The sequence below is a fragment of the Bombyx mori genome, chromosome 6 (assembly GCF_030269925.1).
Source record: "Bombyx mori chromosome 6, ASM3026992v2".
Classification (NCBI taxonomy): Eukaryota; Metazoa; Arthropoda; class Insecta; order Lepidoptera; family Bombycidae; genus Bombyx; species Bombyx mori.
The window spans coordinates 15,921,378-15,941,835 of NC_085112.1; the positions used below are offsets into that span (position 1 = coordinate 15,921,378).

At 36.1% G+C, this 20,458-nt stretch overlaps 2 protein-coding genes and 1 long non-coding RNA gene across 3 annotated transcripts in view; 1 reads left to right on the forward strand and 2 right to left on the reverse strand.

Annotated features, from left to right (window-relative positions):
- Positions 1–20,458, forward strand: part of BomSIFR (neuropeptide FF receptor 2-like) — a 110,114-nt gene that overhangs the window by 70,833 nt on the left and 18,823 nt on the right. The window contains 1 exon segment of the mRNA NM_001279451.1: positions 273–372. Within this exon segment, the coding sequence (NP_001266380.1) occupies positions 273–372 (100 nt within the window).
- Positions 7,623–10,078, reverse strand: VAP (VAP-peptide). The gene is given in 2 exon segments (NM_001043358.1): positions 7,623–7,891; positions 10,004–10,078. Coding segments are annotated over 2 exon segments (255 nt in total). The 5' UTR covers positions 10,016–10,078; the 3' UTR covers positions 7,623–7,648.
- Positions 16,749–19,317, reverse strand: LOC105841714 (uncharacterized). Its single transcript, XR_001139691.3, has 2 exons — positions 19,266–19,317; positions 16,749–17,705 (listed from the first exon to the last, which is right to left on the reverse strand). It is a non-coding gene; the product is annotated as an uncharacterized LOC105841714 (long non-coding RNA).

Below are 20,458 nucleotides of genomic sequence, written 5' to 3' on the forward strand. Positions count from 1 at the left end.
AATCGCCCGAAAAAATAGAACAAAATGGATTGACTTTACTAAATTATTTACTAACCTACTCGACTAAATTTTTGGTGCTCAGACACATTTAGCTACTAAATTACTCGGTACTCGACTAAAATACTCGCCTAGTCCGAACAAGGCTTAAGAGTGCAGGCGAATCGTTTAGTGTAATAGGACCCCTCCTTGGGTTCGCGGTCTGCTCCCAACATCTGCGGATCGTTAAGTATGTAACAGTATAATAAAATGTATTTTTTTTTGTTTTGTTGCAGCCTGGGTCCTTGGTTGGCTGATGTGCAAGACGGTGCCGTACGTCCAGGGCTTATCTGTGGCGGCCTCAGTTTACAGCCTCGTCGCCGTATCCCTTGACAGGTCAGTGTTCGAATACATAAACTGATAATATCTATTGTTTATTTGCTTTTTTGCAACTAACAGGAAGTTGAACTAAAATAAAGTAAATTTTAGTAAGTAAGAAAATTGATACCTTCTGGATAGCCGGTTCTTGTGGATGTCGTAAAAGGTGATTAAGGGATTTACCGGAGAATTTGCAACAACCTTTTCTGAATATCACACCAGCATACTAGGTTGCCAACTGGCATGTACTAGTGATAGGGTATCTTGTGAACCCGCACGGGTAGGTGTCGATATCCTGTACATTGCAGCCGTGAAGTTGTCATGCTTTTTAATTGGATCCTATTACAGTCCTTATATAATAATAATAATAATAAAGCCATTTAATCCAAATCTCACTCTCGATATATAACACAATGTTTGTTTTTTTTATTTTTTATTGCTTAGATGTGTGGATGAGCTCACAGCCCACCTGGTGTTAAGTGGTTACTGGAGCCCATGGACACCTACAACGTAAATGCGCCACACACCTTGAGATATAGTTCTAAGGTCTCAGTATAGTCACAACGGTTGACCCACCCTTCAAAACGAAACGCATTACTGCTTCACGGCAGAAATAGGCGGGGCGGTGGTACCTACCCGTGCGGACTCACAAGAGGTCCTACCACCAGTAATTACGCAAATTATAATTTTGCGGGTTTGATTTTTATTGCACGATGTTATTCCTTCACCGTGGAAGTCAATCGTGAACATTTGCTGAGTACGTATTTCATTAGAAAAATTGGTACCCGCCAGCGGGATTCGAACACCGGTGCATCGCTCGATACGAATGCACCGGACGTCTTATCCTTTAGGCCACGACGACTTCAAAAGTTTGTTAGTAAGTTGTACCTTAAAATTAAAAAGGTTACTTATAATTAATTAATTATTTAATATTAATACTATTTATGAGATTTAGACCCCTATTTGGGTAAAAGCCTTCTCAATCCTTTTCCTTTTTTATCCAGTTGTTTCCTGCGACGTGTGTTATGTCGTTGAGTGCAGCTATAAAAATCAACCTATTAATTCAGCATGAAATGAAGAATATACCGTAATAAAGAGATATTTCGTGACATTTTGTTATCGTCGTTAATACAATTAAATTTGTTCAAACTGATTAGATTGGAACTACTGCAGTTGTTAAAAAGTACTTCACAATGGTATACGTAGACCAAAGTCACTCACTACAAATAATCCCGATGACTAACTCGCTTTTGATTCAAGAGAAAATGTCCAAAATTAAACTTCATCGCCTTTAAACGGAAAGTATTTGAAATGATTGCTTTCATCTCGCTTTTCTATAAGATATCCTTAAAGCAAAGTTATAATTTATAAGCTGAATAATAATAATGGAGGACTCGAGAAACTTAAAGCTTTCCATCTCTTGATTAAAATTTCCGTCGCAATGTTACGATCGGAGGAATGTTGATTTTAATATGAAAAAATCGATCAAAGAACAATTCGAATCGAGTCTGTGCTGCATTGATTGTTCGTTGATAGGTTGATAGGTAGTATAGGTATAGTATAGTAGTATAGGTATTACGAATGGAGATGAGATTTTTGATTCTTTAAAACGGTCCCCATGAATTACCGTTGATAGTAGACATTATGAGTGATTCGTCTCCAGCCACCTTAAGACACGAACATCGAAATCTAAGCAAATGACTAACAAAAAATAATTACTAATGTTAATTTCTTTTTATGTAGTAATTATTATTACTATGGCATTGTATTATAATTATGAGAATTCGTGACCACACCATTATTTACTTTTCAAAAATAAACTTCCAATGTATGTTCAGCGGTATTAATCATTGATTTTAAGAGACCTCAAATGACCCAGTTTCACCCACCTTGACCCACTATCTGGCGCATAAAAAGCTTCCACACGATTGCGAATGCCTTCTCAAGGGTCGGCGTTTGTCAAAACCTTCAAGCAGAAATATTTCCGCGGATCATTTGATTGATGGCCTGACATTTTGCTGAAGCTCGAACATTGCTTTTAAGCTCGCGAGCTCTTGGTAGTTTTGACGTTTTTTTATGAAATACGCGCAGAAAAAGCTTTTCATACTTTCAAGTTTGCTTCTGAATTGAATATCCTCGATATCCCCTTGAGCGCTATGACTTGTTTTTCGTAAAATAGACTGGAAGCTAATGTTTCCAAGAGTTTTTAGTATAATCTAAGATGTATAGACGAGCTTTCAGCCCACCTGGTGTTAAATGGTTACGCAAAGATCTAGAATCTTTCAAAATAAAGCAATTTATGAGTATTACAATAATATTTGTCTACCAGCGCATTTAATCAACAGTCCCTTATTCAAGGTCGTGACTAATAACGGGAACATGCGTCTTTGTTGTGAGGGACAAAGGGTCCAAGGCCCAAGGATTGGTTAAACCAGAATTCGGGGCTTTTGTTCTAAGCTGTACGAACGTAATATGGCGTTACACTCCGAAGCATTTAATTTTAATGTCATCATTATGATTTCGGTGTGTTGTGTTGACTTGAGAAAACCCATTGTCAGGACAAGAAAAAATCTTAAATAGATTGCAAACCTTAGTAAATACATTTTCTGCTATTAATTCACTATAAACAGAATTAAATATTTGGTTGTAAAGTCTTTTTGTTTCGGATTGGTCACAAGAGATTCGCGTCGTCTATTAGTCTATAGCAGTTATTAAGTAGCATTGAGGTGTGACGTTGTTTTTCTAAGGTCTCACACCAGCCGACACGACCGACACTACTGGCTGTTCTATACCTCTTACTTAAGCTTGTCCATGGTAGACGTTGACTTTGTTGCAGTGGCAGTCATTTCGCCAATATTGGTGCACCGTAGTCTAGGTAGCTGGGCCTGGTTTTTAATACATTTAAAGTAAGGTCCATAGGTCAAACATCACAGCTGATATTTTCGTTAAAGGATAAATATTACGTTAGAGTATTTCACCTACAAGTTTGGTGTGTTCGATAAATTAAATAATGAGAAGGGTTTGTCGTAGTCAGTTTCTTACGGTAATGACCGTCTATTTAATTAATAAATTAAATGAAGGATGTAGTTGTAGGCTTAGGAATTTTTTCTATCCTAATTTTTGAGCTTATAATTGAAAGGTCTTTTTAAATAAGCTTTTATGAATAATAATAACTAATAATTATTATATTAGTATCTATTTAGGGTATATTGGTTTTAGTGAACAATGACCAAAGTTAAGTACTAAATTTATCAGTGAATTTTCCTCATCAACTAATCAACGAAACAAGAATATTGTATACATACCAATTCACAACGACAACTCATTAAGCTGACTCCAAAAAAGCCCAGGATAATCTCCATTCCATAAGCATAAACACGCTACTACTCACCCTAAAGTAATTATCCTTGACGATACTCCTAATTATGAAGCCCAAAGCTTCGGGGGGCTTTCAATGGAATTCTATTTGCAAGGTTCCGAAGTTTTGATGCCATGGGAGTTTTAGAAATGGATTTTTTTCCAATAAGTAAAATTTTCCGTGTTAAGTTAAGATAATGATGAGATTTAACCTCGTTTTTAATGATGGGCGGACGTTCTTGGGAAATTCAGTAGATTGGATCTGAATTAATTCTGTCTTTTAGTCTCTTTTTTTGTTTTGCGAGTCGTCAGTTGCGTTTTACTGACTCCGTGTATACAGCTAGTATCAGGTTACATTTGGTATACCGTTACAAATGCAAATACTAGATGTTGAAAAATTGACAAAACCTAAAAATACAGTCCAGGCCAGTTCCAGTTAAAAGTGAATCATAAATTAACTAATAGCATGCCAAATTAAAACTCAAAAAGCGAAGGACACAGCAGATTAGACATTAATTTGTCGCTGGTATTACTAAATTTAAAAAAGGCGATTATATTAAGATGTATAGTTTTTATATTGATAGATTAATTTTCTACTCAAAGTTTTTCAAGTTATTAATGCACAGCTATGAACAAAAATAATAATAGTAATACGTTATATCTGTAAAATTGAGACTGATAGTATTTTTAATTTATTATTTATTTGCCTTTTTAATGTAGAGGGGGTCATGGGCCATATGGTAGTCGACGTCGTTCATAGGGATCAACATTGCTAAGGCATCCCCGAGTACCTGATTACATAATTAATCATGCACAGAGTAAGCATAATGTAAATCAGTTTGAAATGCTTATTGCGTATCTACAATCTGTGGGATTTGAGTTTCCTACAAATTATATACATACATATATTGGTTTTACAGTACAGTTCAGTCGCGTGACAAAAACGATATTACGAAATTAACTCATAATTTATTGAACTTATTTTTCAATAAATACTCGCAGCTATTTTTCTACTAAAAGGCGTTTTGAAGTCCTCAGTTTACTACAATGAAAAATTTTAAGCGTTGCGCAGTAATGAAAACAAAAATAGGAATATGGGAAAAATATTAACAACGAACAACAGTATTTAATACTCAACTATATCAGACTTTTATTGAAAACAACAAAGGCTTTAACTAGAATCTTGAAAATCGTTCATACATGAAATTAGATTCTAGTGAGGTATTAAGGACTTGTTGATATCTTCTTGATATATAATGGAAGGCGAAAATTATCCATGTCTTGGGAAAATGTTTTATTTAGCTCATTTTAAATCAACGTCACTCATCCTTATTCCACAAATGATGCAGCATGCCCTTTTTTCGTTCGTTTCGTTAAATGACATCTCTGTATTCACACTCTTCTCCCGTATTTCCTCTTTCACACGGTTCATCCAAGTCTTTTTAGGACGCCCCTCCTCATATTATTGTCTACCTTCAAACTAGAAGACGTAGCGTGGGTAAGCCTCCCATAAGATGGAATGACGAGTCATAGAGGTTCGCGGGAATCCGCTGGATAAAAGCAGCGCAGGACCGATCTTTGTGACGTGGCTTGGAGGAGGCTTACGTCCGGCAGTGAACGTCTGTGGGCTGATAGAACAGAATAGAATCTTCTCTTCACATAACAAGCCATACCACGATAACCTTGCATTCTTTATTTTCTTTGTACCTGGAGATATTTTCATACTTCTCCTTATATACTCATTTACAAGAATATAAATACAAATAAAATCATAAAAGCATAGTCTAGTAGAAAACGTTCAGTCACGGTCTGTTTGAAATTAGTTCGGTATCGTTTACAGACCCTTACTGAGGTTGAAAATCCTTTATTGTATTTGATGGTGCTTCTGATTTAAAGATTTTTATTAAAGCAAACGAACCCTGCAAATAAATTGGAGGAATTACTTTTTTATCTAAATTCTCTAGTCAACGTTTTCTTCCTGATTCACAAAAGATAGCTGTTATAGAAAATTTGTCGACGCATCTTCTAAGTGCGCTCATTTCACTACCTACTTCATGCTGAAGATTTGTAAGATTTGACAAAATATAAATACTCGTTAGCGAAAATAAATATAGTTATACCGACGAAAGGCGCGCGCGGCCAAAGAAATAAAAAAAACCTAGCCAATAAGATTGTTAGCGATTATCTTACAGCTGGGATCCTCTTATCGAGAAGACCTGAAGATATTATTAGTTCCTTTTGTGGGAAATAAAACATAAAAGTTGAAAAATACTTTTATAGTAGACAATTAAACGGTAGTTACATAGTACAACATTCAATTGTTAACGAATAACAAATATCTTGGTCATTCGCGACCACGAAAACTGTAAAATATTTGAAACGTATGAAATAAAATAATGACAATAAAAAAAGCGAGATTAAACCGTAAAAATAATTTTAATTCGATCTGCGAATGAATAAGCCAAAGAAAATACAGTACTTAAAGTTACTACACTTCCCTATTTTCTCGCCAGATAATAATAGCACTAAAGTGATGTTTTTATACCATGCGATGCCTATTTCCTGCTATCAAGATTTTTTCACAAATGTAATTATAATTAATGATTAAAATAAGCAATTTTCTAAAATTATAAGGTATGCTCAGCCCAAGCAGTAGCTGCCTCGTCAGTGCTCCTTTTATGAAGTTATCGGAAATATAATAGAATTTCCTTAAAAATACTTTTCTAATTTTACTTCCGCATCTTCACTTTATGATATAAAAACACGATTCATTATACCTCTTGCAAATCACTAGACTGCGTTATTTGATGTCATTGACATTTCATCTACAAAGGTTTGATCCGAGACACTCGTATACCGCGCATATCTCTAACAGCTACATCTCCTTTGATATATTACTACGCGAACTCCTCTTTGTGGTATATTACACAAATTTCAAATCACTAATTCAAGGCTACGTAGCAAATGTACTTTAAATTTAAAATTTCTTTTTATTCTTTTTCATCGTTCTCCCAATGCTGAGGATCGCGTCCATGTGTGACTTTCCTCCACTGTGTTCGATCATGGGTGGCATGGACCGCATAGTATAGACTACAATCAACCGCTTCCTTTACCAGATCTGACCATTTGGCTGGTGTTCTTCCCACGGCGCGCTTGCCCTCTATGCGACCCGAAATTATTACTGGGTGTCATTTAAACTACAACGCTAGGAGAGTGACTCTTTGTATGCAATCTTTTATTTTTCCATACCTAAGCTAATAGCCTTGAGTGGCTATTTCAGTGTAACCTTAACTAATAGGTGAGCTCACGGGGCTCAAACCGGAGTGATGCTAACACTGACCCTAGCAAGAGCAGTGCTTCGCAGAATCTACCACCGGACCGGAAACGCGACCCACTGAGAAGATCCGGCGAGAAACTCAGTGGGCTATGCAGTCTTATTAACGGTCGTAGTAACGGAATTAATTATAGTGATTATTTTTTCCTTATGTTCGAACCCGGGATGCATGAATGCTTTGCGTCAGAAACAGGCGGACAGGGAGAGTTGTTATACGACACAATTGAGCCGTGTGCTCGTGTATCTATCTGTACAGAAATAATAATCAATATACGGTTTCTGGGTAATATCGAATAATAATAATGTTTCCGTCACCGAATAGAGAATGCGAACTAGAAGTCGTTCGATATGAAACTTTACACATTAAAGCTTTGAATAAGTTCTAAGGTTCTCTAATATATAATACTTGTTTTGTGTCGTGTGTTCAATGGAGAGTACTCTAAGGTTGAGGTAGAGATTTGAGGTTGAGGTCGAGGTTAAGGTTAAGGTTGAGATGATCTCCTCATTATCTTTTTATTTCAGTAATTATATGTATTATTTGTTTGGGACGTTGAGTTCACAGAATAATAAAAAACATAAAAATATATTTATTTATTTCTACAATTAATGATGGACAGCGATAATTGGCGCATGTTTAACTATCGGCACGATAGGAGCCGCAGCCACCACCGGAGCGGCGACCACTGGGGCAGCGGCAACCACTGGGGCGGTGTGAACCACGTGGGCAGCGCGCACTAGTGGGACCGGGTGGACCACGGCCGTGTGAGCCACGACGGGGTGTGCTACAGGCACCACTGGGGCTATGACGCCCGCTTGGGCCACAGCGATAATAGCGAAAATTACTGTCTGTGAACAAACAAAAACTGGCAGTAAATGTAATGATGAATTAAGCTGGAATTTAAACTTGAAATTATCACTGTATTTGTGAAAAGATTTGTTGTTAATTTTACATCCCCGTGACCGATTTGGCAATTTTGGTTGCAAAGCTACCATGGGTTCAGGTGGAAGTGTAAGAGCCATGCGTTTTACAGCACAGTTGAGATTTTGATATAGCAGCTTCTTGAGACGTTGTAGTGTCTGTGAAGCTATGGGCCAAGCTCGCCTACCTATGACTAATAAGAATGATAAAAAATAGATTATCTAATTTAATCCCTTAGAAATAAGGTGACACTCTACAAAACTTGCATACGCCCCGTCATGACCTATGCAAGTGTAGTGTTCGCTCACGCGGCCCGCATACACTTAAAATCCTTTCAAATTATTCAATCCCGTTTTTGCAGGATAGCCGTCGGAGCCCCGTGGTTCGTCAGGAACGTCGACCTCCATGACGACCTGGACTTAGAGTCCATCAGTAAGTATCTTCAGTCGGCGTCCATGCGCCACTTCGATAAAGCGGCACGACACGAGAACCCTCTCATCGTGGCCACCGGTAACTACATTCCCGATCCTGCGGACAGAATGGAAAGTAGTCGACGTCGCCCAAAACACGTCATCTCGGATCCTCCCGATCCACTAACGGTGCTTTTAGGTACTTCAAGCACCGGTCACCGTTCTCGTCGAACCCGTCGCTTGCGACGAAGGGCTCCACGAGTAAATTAACTCTCAGACACAGCCCACTGAGTTTCTCGCCGGATCTTCTCAGTGGGTCGCGTTTCCGATCCGGTGGTAGATTCTGCGAAGCACGACTCTTGCTAGGGTTCGTGTTAGCAACATCGTCAGGTTTGAGCCCCGTGAGCTCACCTACTAAAGTTAGGGTTACGCTGAAATAGCCGCTAGGGCTATCAGCTTAGGTAGGAAAAAAAAAAAAAAAAATTGAATGCTTTTAACATATAAAAAATTATAATATAAAAAAGAAATGAATAAAAAATCGAAGTAAGTACAATGTTCATTTAAGATTATCTTAAAAAGAACGATGTATTCTTAAGTTTGTTATTTGAAGCTATAAAACTTTAAATACTTTTTATATTGAAGAACAATTTATTTAAATGGTAATTCGAGTGATTTGGACAAGTATTTTACGAACATTTGATTGCCAGACTCCGAATTATTCTTTTTCAACATAAAAATTACCATACTAGATTAAATATGTATTTATTTCGAAACTAATGAAATCTGGTTACGCTTAGCTGTGACTTTTTTTATTACCACCGTAGATAGACCAGCATAGGACTCTCCTGAACGTCAGTGGTTACAGCTGCTCATGGGAGTAAGCAATGCCAAGGCAGGCCGACTATGACAATTGTATAAGAAACATCGATATTTTCTTATTATTATGACAAACACCTTTATTGAAGTGCCAATATCACCTGTACTAAGTTTCATCTTAATGTAATGAATAGCTCAGGAACGTATGTATATAAGATAAACGTATAAGGAAACATTTATTTTTAAAACGCCTTCATCAGCTAGGCCTGTACATACAGGCCTAGCTGATGACGTACGACGTATGAAAAATTACGCTACGTACATACGTAGCGTAATTTTTCAACATAATTTTCCCAAGCTTGACACTTTCAGATGCCTTGAAAATTTGCACAATTAATTAATGGCCGATGTTGTTTGTTTGTCAGCGACTGTATCTGGCAATGCTGATTTCTATGAGTGAAAGTGACCACAAATTATCATGTGGATCGTATGATCGTCAGCCAACGTTTGCCACGTTAGCTTAAGAAAGACTATCCAAACCAAGACCACCAGGTTAAAAAAACTATTACTTTTTAGTTATAAACTGTATTTCATTAAAAATGTTATAAGTTAGAGGCCGACACTAAAATATTCTTAATATTAAGAAAAAAAACGGAAATATGGCGAGTATTATTATTAGTTAAATAAAAATTTGAAATTCAAATGTAATTTCTCATAATTTATAGTAAAAAAAAAGACTCGAAATTAATGAATATTAGAGTAACTTATCTAACAACTAGAATATGAAGAGCCCAACTTCAAATAAAGACTTACCAACTTGAACATTTTGCGGTCTTTCAAATAACAAACTAGATGTGTTCTGCCGATGAGCTAAGTGTTGTGTTTATTCAGCGCATTCTAGATCTAGTCCTTATATAGGACCTGGGTCTAGGTTGAATCGTGTTGTTCATAAATCTAGTTCTGCAATAAATGTACTTGAAGGCGTCATATCCTGTGTTGTGGCTTTTATTTAATGTAAACTTCAAAGTGTGTTTTAATGAGCTTTCGTGGGCAGATTTTCAAATTATTAATATGACACTGCGGTGAATATTGTTGTCATGTAATCAGACTAGCAAAAAGCTCTTGAATAGTGTACAATGGAGACAAGCTCACGGCCTGCTTTATGAAAAGCGGTAATTTGAAACCTTGGGTGAAATAATGTGAATGCCACCGGACACATTTATAGGTGGGAATCTTTTTTTTTATTGCTTATATGGGTGGACGAGCTCACAGCCCACCTGGTGTTAATTGGTTACTGGATCCCATATACATACATGTAAATGCGCCACCCACCACGAGATACAAGTTCTAAGGTCTCAGTATAGTTACAACGGCTGCCCCACCCTTCAAACCGAAACGCATTACTGCTTCACGGCAGAAATAGGCAGGGTGGCGGTACCCACCCGCGTGGACTCACAAGTGGTCCTACCACCAGTAAAGTCTGTTGTGATATTCTTAAATAGCTATTCTACTAAAACTTGATGACCTAAAGGTCTAGCCTCATATCTCAAGGTGGGTGACGGCATCCATTTGTGATGTCTACAGCAGACATTGAACAGACTCTAAAACCGTTCACCCGTCAATAGCAAAAAATAATTTAAAAAATATTGCTGCCTCACACAAATGGGATTTGATCTGTCACTAACACTGACCATATGGACTGTAGATTAGTCGAATAATGTAAAGACTAAACTACATCTACGTATAAATAACTATACTATATAATAATATAAAACTATACAAAGGTGTTAGAACTGAAGAGTACTTAGCCTTGTTATATTAGAGGAAGAAAATGCGGGTCTTAAGAAGCAAATAATTTTGATCCTTAAGACTAATCGCTTTAAGGAAGAAATTAGTCTGTCATCTTTGCACAGTAAATTACAGAATAAATCTTCAAACGTCCTTTGATTAACTTCGCGCTCGAAAATTGAAGACGAGAAAATGTATCGACGATTTCATTTCCATAAAAAAATAGAGCTGAATATATGAACAATTTGAATATACCTATAATTACGAACAATTTGCTTCATTTTCCTAATTTAAACCCCAATTTTAATAGCTCAATAATTAAAACATTATCATGATGATGCGAAGACAATCTCATCGTCTACCTAAATTAGTTTTAAGCGATTTTTTAAAATGATACATAAAGTTTCAAGTGAATTAGAATAAAGTTTTTCCCACCTGGCATAGTAAAACCAATGGTTGCCAATGGCATCCAAAAACTTTGAAGATATTCGAACCAGTCGCCCTTGGTTCGACGTGGACTTATCACTCTTCCGAACAAAGTAAGTAGTTTGATAATTCAATATTTTGTTTACATCATCACAATTTCTCGATACGTTGCAATCTCAAAGTACATTGCTCTTTTATTTTGACAATCTAATCATATTAACTTTCGGTCGAGTGAAAAAGCTCTTCGTTAATGAAAGCCCCGTCGTAAATTAGATAGCAAATTTCGTCTTCGCGAGATAAGCTTTCGTCTTCCTTTAGGTGAACGAAAAACAGATGTCATCAGTGGAAATCATATTTTATCTTAAATTCATTTTCTTCCTTAGTTAAAAAAAGATATCAGTAATTAAAGTGCCTGTTTTTTTTGTGGATACTCAAAAAAAGTAATGAAATTTTTAAAAGTTTGGTAAATTTATGACAGAAAGTTTTTGAAATCTTAATTGGCATCTCGTAGGCAGCAGAAATGATTAAGAGAACAATAGAGCTACCTGGAAACATTTTGTTAGTAAGACTAATTTGCTAGGCTAAGAATAGTATCACTATATTTCTCGAATTGGCGTCATAAGACACGACTTTGTAATTCATCAGATATTGGGGTATCTGAGTTTTATACCAGCATTTTGAAATCACTAATAGGCATTTTCTGGCTATCGGGTGGTAGTATGCACATACGGGTAGATTCCACCCTCACACCCCTTGTCATGCAATGCAATAATTTCTGAAAGTAAGTTAGTAGAAATAATTCTTTTTTTAAATGTTCTGAAATAACTGTCGCTCTCCGTATTGTCGGTTTATCGTGTTCCAGATTTTTTATTTTATTGCTTGATGGATGGACGAGATCACAGTCTACCTGGTGCCAAGTGGTTACTGGAGCCCATAGATATCTACAACGTAAATGCGCCACCCACCTCGAGACATAAGTTCCAAGGTCTCAGTATAGTTACAACGGCTGCCCCACCCTCCAAAACGAAACGCATTATATTACTTCACGGCAGAAAGAGGCAGGGCGATGGTACTCGTGTGGACTCACAAGACGTCCTACCAACAGTACTACCAGATACTACAAAATATAGTTTAACTTAAGACATAAATGCAAGCCATAATTATAACATCCGCTAATCGTACCTAAAATGCAGCATCCATGGTTTTTTGATGTTTAAAAAAAACACCTGTGTCTTGGTATACATTTTTTGCTACTATTGGTTTGGTGGTAACTGGGACATTATTAAGCTTCAATTGTACAATGTAAATAAAATGGTTTTACGATTAAGAACGTTCCATCAATTTATTTCTTTTAGCTCTGTTCGAGATTTAAGTAGCGATTTATTTTCTGGTTGTGAGTTTCTTTTTATACTTGTAAGTGAGCAGCGGCGAGCTCACTACTCTCCTGTTAAGTGGAGCGGGGCCTTAAATATGTAAATTAAATCTTATTGCATTCCAGACGGTTCCTTATCGACAGGGTTAAAGTCCTGTCTGTGTGTGACTAATCGGACGCAAGTAAAGTTTATCTGTAGCAATTAACAGAACTGGGGACAGCAGTCGAGTTCAAAGATTTTCATTTTTAAAAACAAAATTGCAGCGCCCTTTGTCTGTCTAGATCCGCGAAGAATTATCAAGAACTTTTCTCTAAAATCAAGTTTAAAATATGAGCTTTCAAAGGAGTTCTTAATTAAGTACTTTCAAAAGCTTTTTCTCTTAATTACTGATTATTGAACAAATTGAAGTCAACCTATAATAAAAAGTACAATCTGCAGAAACAGACCTAATAGAAAGTCATTATTTAAATATGAAGTAATTGGCAGTATTAATTTAAAGCTATATTTTTATATTGTTCTAGGTAGATGAACTCATAGCTAGGTTGGCTATAGTGATGCTACTACGTGAACTCATAATGTGCCCTGTCACTAATCAAAATGAAAAAATCAAACTATTTTAATTATTGGACACCTTCACCAACTCCACTGCTACAAAAGCATAATAGACCGAGCTGGCTACATCCAATAATTTTGAAACGTCAATTAAAGTATTTTATTATTCTAGAACCGGGCGTCAAGTTCAGTCATTCAGTCCGCCTATTAGATGTAGTAAAAAAGCGAATTTTGACTGAATTCCGATACGCATATCAGACTACTGGTGGTAAGACCTCCAGTGAGTCCGCACGGGTAGGTACCACCGCTCTGCCTATTTCTGACGTGAAGCAGTAATGCGTTTCGGTTTGAAAGGTGGGGCAGCCGTTGTAATTATACTGAGACCTTAGAACTGTCAGTCCGTCCTACCATATAATCAATAAAAAAAAGATACATCAAACGTCTCTTAGTGCAAGCCAGAGCGGGGATCGAGATTACAGCTGAAATGTTTTTGCGGTGAATAGATAGATCGACATTGGGTGGCCTATTCAGTACTAAAAAATAATGATCTCAAGACTTACACAAACGTTTTGAAAATCACACTGATCCACCGTAAAACCACTCTGATAGCTATCACACTTATTTCTGGTACGAAGAAATTGTGGGTTCCGTTTTGCAGAGTCGAACAGCTGCTATGCTAAACGATTCAGACTTCGGGCTCATATCCCAAGAAGAGTGCTGGGATTTACACTGTGATAGCTACGGATTTCACTGAGTGTTACGTCCACAGGAGAAGAAATTAAAAGAAAATCAAAGATAGAGAAGAAACTTTCTGTACAAACCCAATCGTGATACAGTAGCGACCATGGTATACCTTGTTTAAGAGGCTCCACAGAGCTTATTGACATCCCATCTAAGAAGAATTAAAACACATTCCTCTAATATATTTTCATCCAATTACTACCTACGTACTTCGTATTAATGTCTAAAGTCCGACTGATGAAATACTGCATCGGTAGGAAGGTTCAGACGAATTCAATCAAACAATTTAAATAGTTGATGTACTTTAAGTGTCGTTAGAAAGCTTAGAATCCTTTTGTGAATAGCAGTTCTAATAAAGTATACTTAAATGAGTTAAGACGATCGAGTTATCTGGAGTTGGTGCCTTCCTTTGTTCTGATGCAAGTCTGGAAATTGAATTTCGAAACTGATTATGTTAGTGCTAGCTACGAAATCTTAATAATACTTCCAAAGATGGCAGATTTATCTGTGGCTAAAGCTGATATTTGACGTACATCAAAATGTAGGAACAATTCGCGCGCCTTATCGAAATCGGGGCTTAATAGTTTTTTTTATTGCTTAGATGGGCGGACGAGCTCACAGCCCACCCGTTGCTAAATAGTTACTGGAAACCATACATATAACGTAAAAGCCCCTACCCACCTCGTGACGTGACGTACTAGACGTGAGTTCTAAAATCTCAGTTTTTAAAGTATATCGGCTGCCCCATCCGTTAAAATCGAAACGCATTACTTCTTCACGGCAGAAATAAGCAAGGTAGTGTTACCTACCTGTACCAAAACCCAAGACCAAGATCAGTGATTACGCAAATTATAATTTTGCGGGTTTGATTTTTATTACACGATGTTATTCATTCATCGTGGAAGTCAATCGTAAACTTGATTTGTGTAGAACGAATTCATTAGAAAAAATGGTATCTGCCTGCGGGATTTGAACACCATTCAAGGTAACAAAACATAATATTGTGATTTACGTCTATGTGATCAAGTAGCTCAGATTGGATGCATTATTAGCACCTTCACCTGTCTACTGCTAAGTAAGCTGCTTGTCCAATCTGTAGTTGAATAGCTGTCGCATTCAAAAACAAAGGATCGGGCATTAACATCGAAAAATATAGCCTCCTATTGTTTATATCTACTACAAAACGCAAAAACAAGTTTACCACTAGATCAATCATGCGTGCTCCGCCCGGAACAAGAATCTGGGACATCCGGACCACGTTTCATAACTGTAACCGGGAAACTTAAATGTTATGTAGGCCTTTTTAACTTTATGACATTTTCTTTTGTTTCCTTTATTTAGGACGATAAAAAAGTTTATGCAGAGCTTAAGAATAATTCGCGGGGTGAAACGAGCCCGTGTTTTGTCTTCCTCTAACTAGTTTATAAAGTTTAAGTGGAAACGGAACAAAACACCGAAACATAATATCGTTATATAAAGAAATTGTGGGTAGCTAAATTATTGTTCGTGAATTTGCTAAAGTGGCGTCGAAATGGACAATGAGACTATACTACGATTGAAAGAAATGTTTAAGGCTTAATCTTGCTTTATGTTTTTATTATGCTAAGAAGGCGAGTGAGGCGACGCCCTATCTTGTTTTAATTGGGTAACGGAGCCCTTTGATATCGTAACGTGAATGTCGAGGTCGCAATTTGGGACGAAAATAAGCAAAGCGTCGGTGTCTCCGCGTGAATTCACTCTCCGTCCAACGCATTTTTAAATTCTTCATACGACTGTTACAATATTATATTCTTATACCTTATTTTTTTATTATATATGTGGGATGCAGGCTTCAGACATTAAATAAAAGTTTCGCGCTCACTTCCACGTTTTATTAAAGTACTATTAATTAAAATTATAATCGTTTCGTGTTCTTCGTGCCTCGTTCGTCGTCGTTCATCTGTCATCTCACACGTCATCCCCTTCCTTTCTCGATATACCGCTGCGTTCACAAACATCAACTTGCATCCATCATATCATGCGTTCAAGAAAACATCATTCCCACATATATATATCTCCTGCGGCCTCAGAATCAAGATAGAGAAAGTAAAGAAAGAAACTACTTCGCAAATAAGGTATTTATTCTCCGTGTGTGAGCGTCTTTGCTCAGGAGACCGATAGTTCAATTGATTTTGTTACGAATTTGTTTTGAAGTTTCTTAACACTGTCATAAAGTGCAATGTTGTTATAATTGAGTTTAATGGTATAAATATATTGCATAAAATTAGTTCAATTATATGAATTTTACAGGGCTATGTGTTAGAACGGTCTCGGTTGAGACAGGCTCATATCGACTTTTCTGTTGCGCTGAGGGTTGTGGGTTCGATTCCCACATTGGGCACTCGTATGATGAACAGGTTTATTTGGTCTTTATCTGGCTGTTTATTATCTATATACCTAAATATATATTTAATCGTATATAAGTATGTACTCTCATGTTAGTCTCAAATGGGTTCATCCGGTTAGTGACTGATTTGTTCCCACTAATTAAAGTATTGTTATTATTTATTTTAGTAATTGAGTCCGTCATTTGGGTCATTTACTCATCATTCAGCAAATTCAAGATTGAGTTTCTTCAATAATGATCTGGATGCTTAGGAATTTGATTAGGTTTAATTCACTCAAATAAAACACTGATAAATAATCACAATTTTATAATTTAACCGCAGTACGGTTGGCTCCTGTCAAATTCAGTAATACTATAGTAATGTAATGTGTTAGTAATTTCAATACTGAATATATACGTCACTACAAATATTATCTAAAAAGAAACCAGTTTGTAGAGATTGAAGTTCACTGTTGAATGCAAATGACGTGGCAATTATTAAAGTAAAATATTATTGCAGCTCACCTCTTGTATCGTATGAAAAGAAACTTTAACTGTGAAACATACAATTTATTTTTGAAGTTTCAGTAATCACTTAGTTTTACGGTTGCGACAACCACTTAATATCGAATGGGCTTGTCCTCGCTCGTTCGCCGATCTAGAGGATTAAAAACGTAATTTAGTTTAAATTGTATGCCTTTGTGAAGTTAATTTGATTGCTGTTTTTTTTTTCATTTTATACCATTGTATTTATTTTAGCAATAAAGTTGAAACAAATTGTATTTTAAAGACGGCCAAATGAAATACTCGTGGTGTGACAGGGATATCTCGCTATCTCTGTTGCACGTCTGCAGTTAATATTAGTAGGCAAAAATGGTTTGCCTTCTCTTTTTGCTACTACTTACTACCACTCAACTTTAAATGTTTCTAGCTTACTTTTATCTGAACTGGTTTCTTTGTTATTTAGAATTTGCAAATTATCATGATCATTATGATGACATTAAATAACGTGATAGTGAGTTTTGATTTTGTATTTCACTACTGGCTGTACCATTTGCACGGGATGTACGGCGTGGCCCAGGGGCACCGGGTAGGGACTGTACAGAGGCGCCTGGACCAGATTGAGAGGGGCGTGGTGACTCCCGTGGGCATTGTGGACCAATAGTGGTGGTGTTGGTGGTGGTGGTACAGCGTTGTACGAAGCGTGCAGGTCCAAGGAGCGATGCACTGGTACCGCCAATGATCTATTAGCTGATAATACTGTCAGTATCTGAAAAATATAAGGTGAATTGTTTGGATACTCTGAATGGCTTAAAAACAATTCCTTCATGATTATTTCAGTTATCGAATTTGAAAAACGTAGAAATTTTGATTAGCGTTCCCCTTAACGCATTTGCCCTAAGCCTTTTTTTCGATAAGTCAAATTGTTTTAAGATTTTGAAATAAGTCACATTTCCAATCAAATCACGTAACATGGAACTTTCTCAAATTCCAAAGCGAAGTCTTTGAAACTCTAGTTTTAAAGTGAATAAGCAATTAAAAACTAGAGAGTCTAAAGTTTAGAGAATTTATGGAATTTCCCTAGTTCAAAATTCTTAGGATTCAAAAGCTAATAACATCATATTTGGACGCTTCTAAAACGAGGGCATAAGGAACTTTTGATAAGACGCTTCAGCTCAAATTTAAGTGAGACCCACACCTCGACTTCCACTTTCTACAAAAACTAATAGTTAAAACTGTTTAAAATGCTGTGTAACTCAATAAAAGACGCGACATTTGTTGTCATCTTAATATACTTATATATTCCATTGTATTCTCTAAATTTTGGATTGGTGCGTGCATATTTAGTCTCACTTGTACAGATTTTGGTCTAAGATTAAATTAATTGTGTCAATTTTGTTATATATTACATTACTTTATAAAACAGACGAAAAATTATTTTAGGTGATTTTATTTCAGTACTTTCAGTGACAGGCTGTACAGACCACCAATTTGTTTGCAAATATATTTTTCAAAAAAAAAAAACAATTTACATTCCTAAAATGGATACTTTAACGAATAGTTTACTGCAATAAAATTCAAATTCTGTTAGAAAATCACAGCTCTGCATTTTAGTCAATAAACAATGTAACTGGATTTTTATGAATTGACTTTCACCAAGTCATAAAATCACGATTAAGCATAAAATGGAGTGAACTGTTTAACTTAACGTATCGCACGGACAATTTCATTTTAATTTCCATTCAGTGAATGTATAATTTGTTTCTTTTTCAAATTCAATTTAGTCGTTTTATAACTTAATCATTGAATAACATTCAACTAAATTGAGGTATAAGTGAATTTTATGAAACATCAAAATTGAATATGGTTGACGAAATATTAGTAACACGTATAAATATCATTTTGTTTGTATCTTATATGGGTAGATGAACTCACAGTCCACCTTGTGTTAAGTGGTGACGGGAGCCCATAGATATTACCAACATAAATGACCCACCTTAGGGCTTGAGGCACGAGGCAAAATTGTTGCCCTACCCTTCAAACCATAACCGGCTAAAACGGGCAGGGTGGTGATAGTACCCTTCGTGCCGACTAGATTCATTCCGTACCATCAGTCATTCAGTCATCAGTCTATCGGGATTGAGTGGTCAAATGCTTAAGTCAAAATGGAAGTGAAAATACTATCGCTACTGAAGTTAACCATTTTGTAGAGATATGATGAAGAGATTTAACGTATTTTTTAAATAAAAAAGGGTTTACGTTAGTACTTTTAAGACCTAGTGTGTCCACAGTCCCTTGTCAAATAAAATGATAAGTAAATCTAACTTACTAAGGCCAAACAGCGAATCATCTTGAACACTCACTAACTAAAGATTTATAAATGACAAGATATTTATAATTAGTAGATTTAATTAAACAATGGATGTCATGTTGTATTGTGTGTTAATAGCAATCAATCGTCATCAAAATCAAAAGGCTGTAAGTCTACGTGCACTGGATACGAAAATAACCTGACGCGTTGAGAAAAGAAAATCCATTATCTTTTTTAGTAGCTGTTAATTAACTGTTGCGTTTTATGGTTGTTTCCTTGTGTCATCAACTTATGAAACAAGGAAATCTATCTATGGCAAACCATGATCCATTTACTTGGCATCTAGTTTTTATTACCCAGCTACCATGTCAATTTAATTTTTTTGGAACGAAGTTCCTTATGGGACAATGCGGAGGGGTACTCTAACCGGGAAAAAACGTCCGTAACGTAAGATTTTTTTAGTAATGCACACAGTGTACGACTTAACTTTGTAATAACATGTAAAAAATAACATATTTTTACTATATATTTTTTATAAATCATTGTGAATAAAATAAAGTTGATAACTTTGTAATGTAGTTTTTTTTAATCAATAAAAAATAATAATAAAAAATGTATATGTACGCGAATAATTATTTTCTTTACACCTCGAATAGAACTTATAATTAATATTTTTATAATAAGGAACTTCGTTCCTATCCGGTGTCCCACGACACCACACATCTTTTTTTTTGTTCACACGGGAGTATGGTCTCCTCTATCTGACTACTGCAATAAAAGAGATCTCAATTTTATTACTTCTACTTTTAAATTTCTACTTCTACTTCCTAGAATTATATTTTCTACATTCTACTTTCTAGCATTCCATCGCCGGATAACTGGGCTGGATCGTATTTTCTAACGTATAAGGGCTTACAGCACGCTCAGTTGTCACTCAAGCTAGTAACTATTTCGGGACTAATTCCTAGCAGTTAGAATTTCTAGAAGTTACAAAGGCTAGTCTGGATGAAAAACGTGTAAGATGACTGCTAGGGAACTACCAGTTCGAGGTCCACCAGTACATTTCTTTATAAATGCAAAAAAAAACTACACAATTATTATTGAGATCAGAGAGACCTAAATATAACGTAAAAGCCTGCTTTCGCAAATTCAAATCTTCTACTTTAATTATTTAATATCTTTCCTGCAGTGGATTCCTTCGTGAAATCATT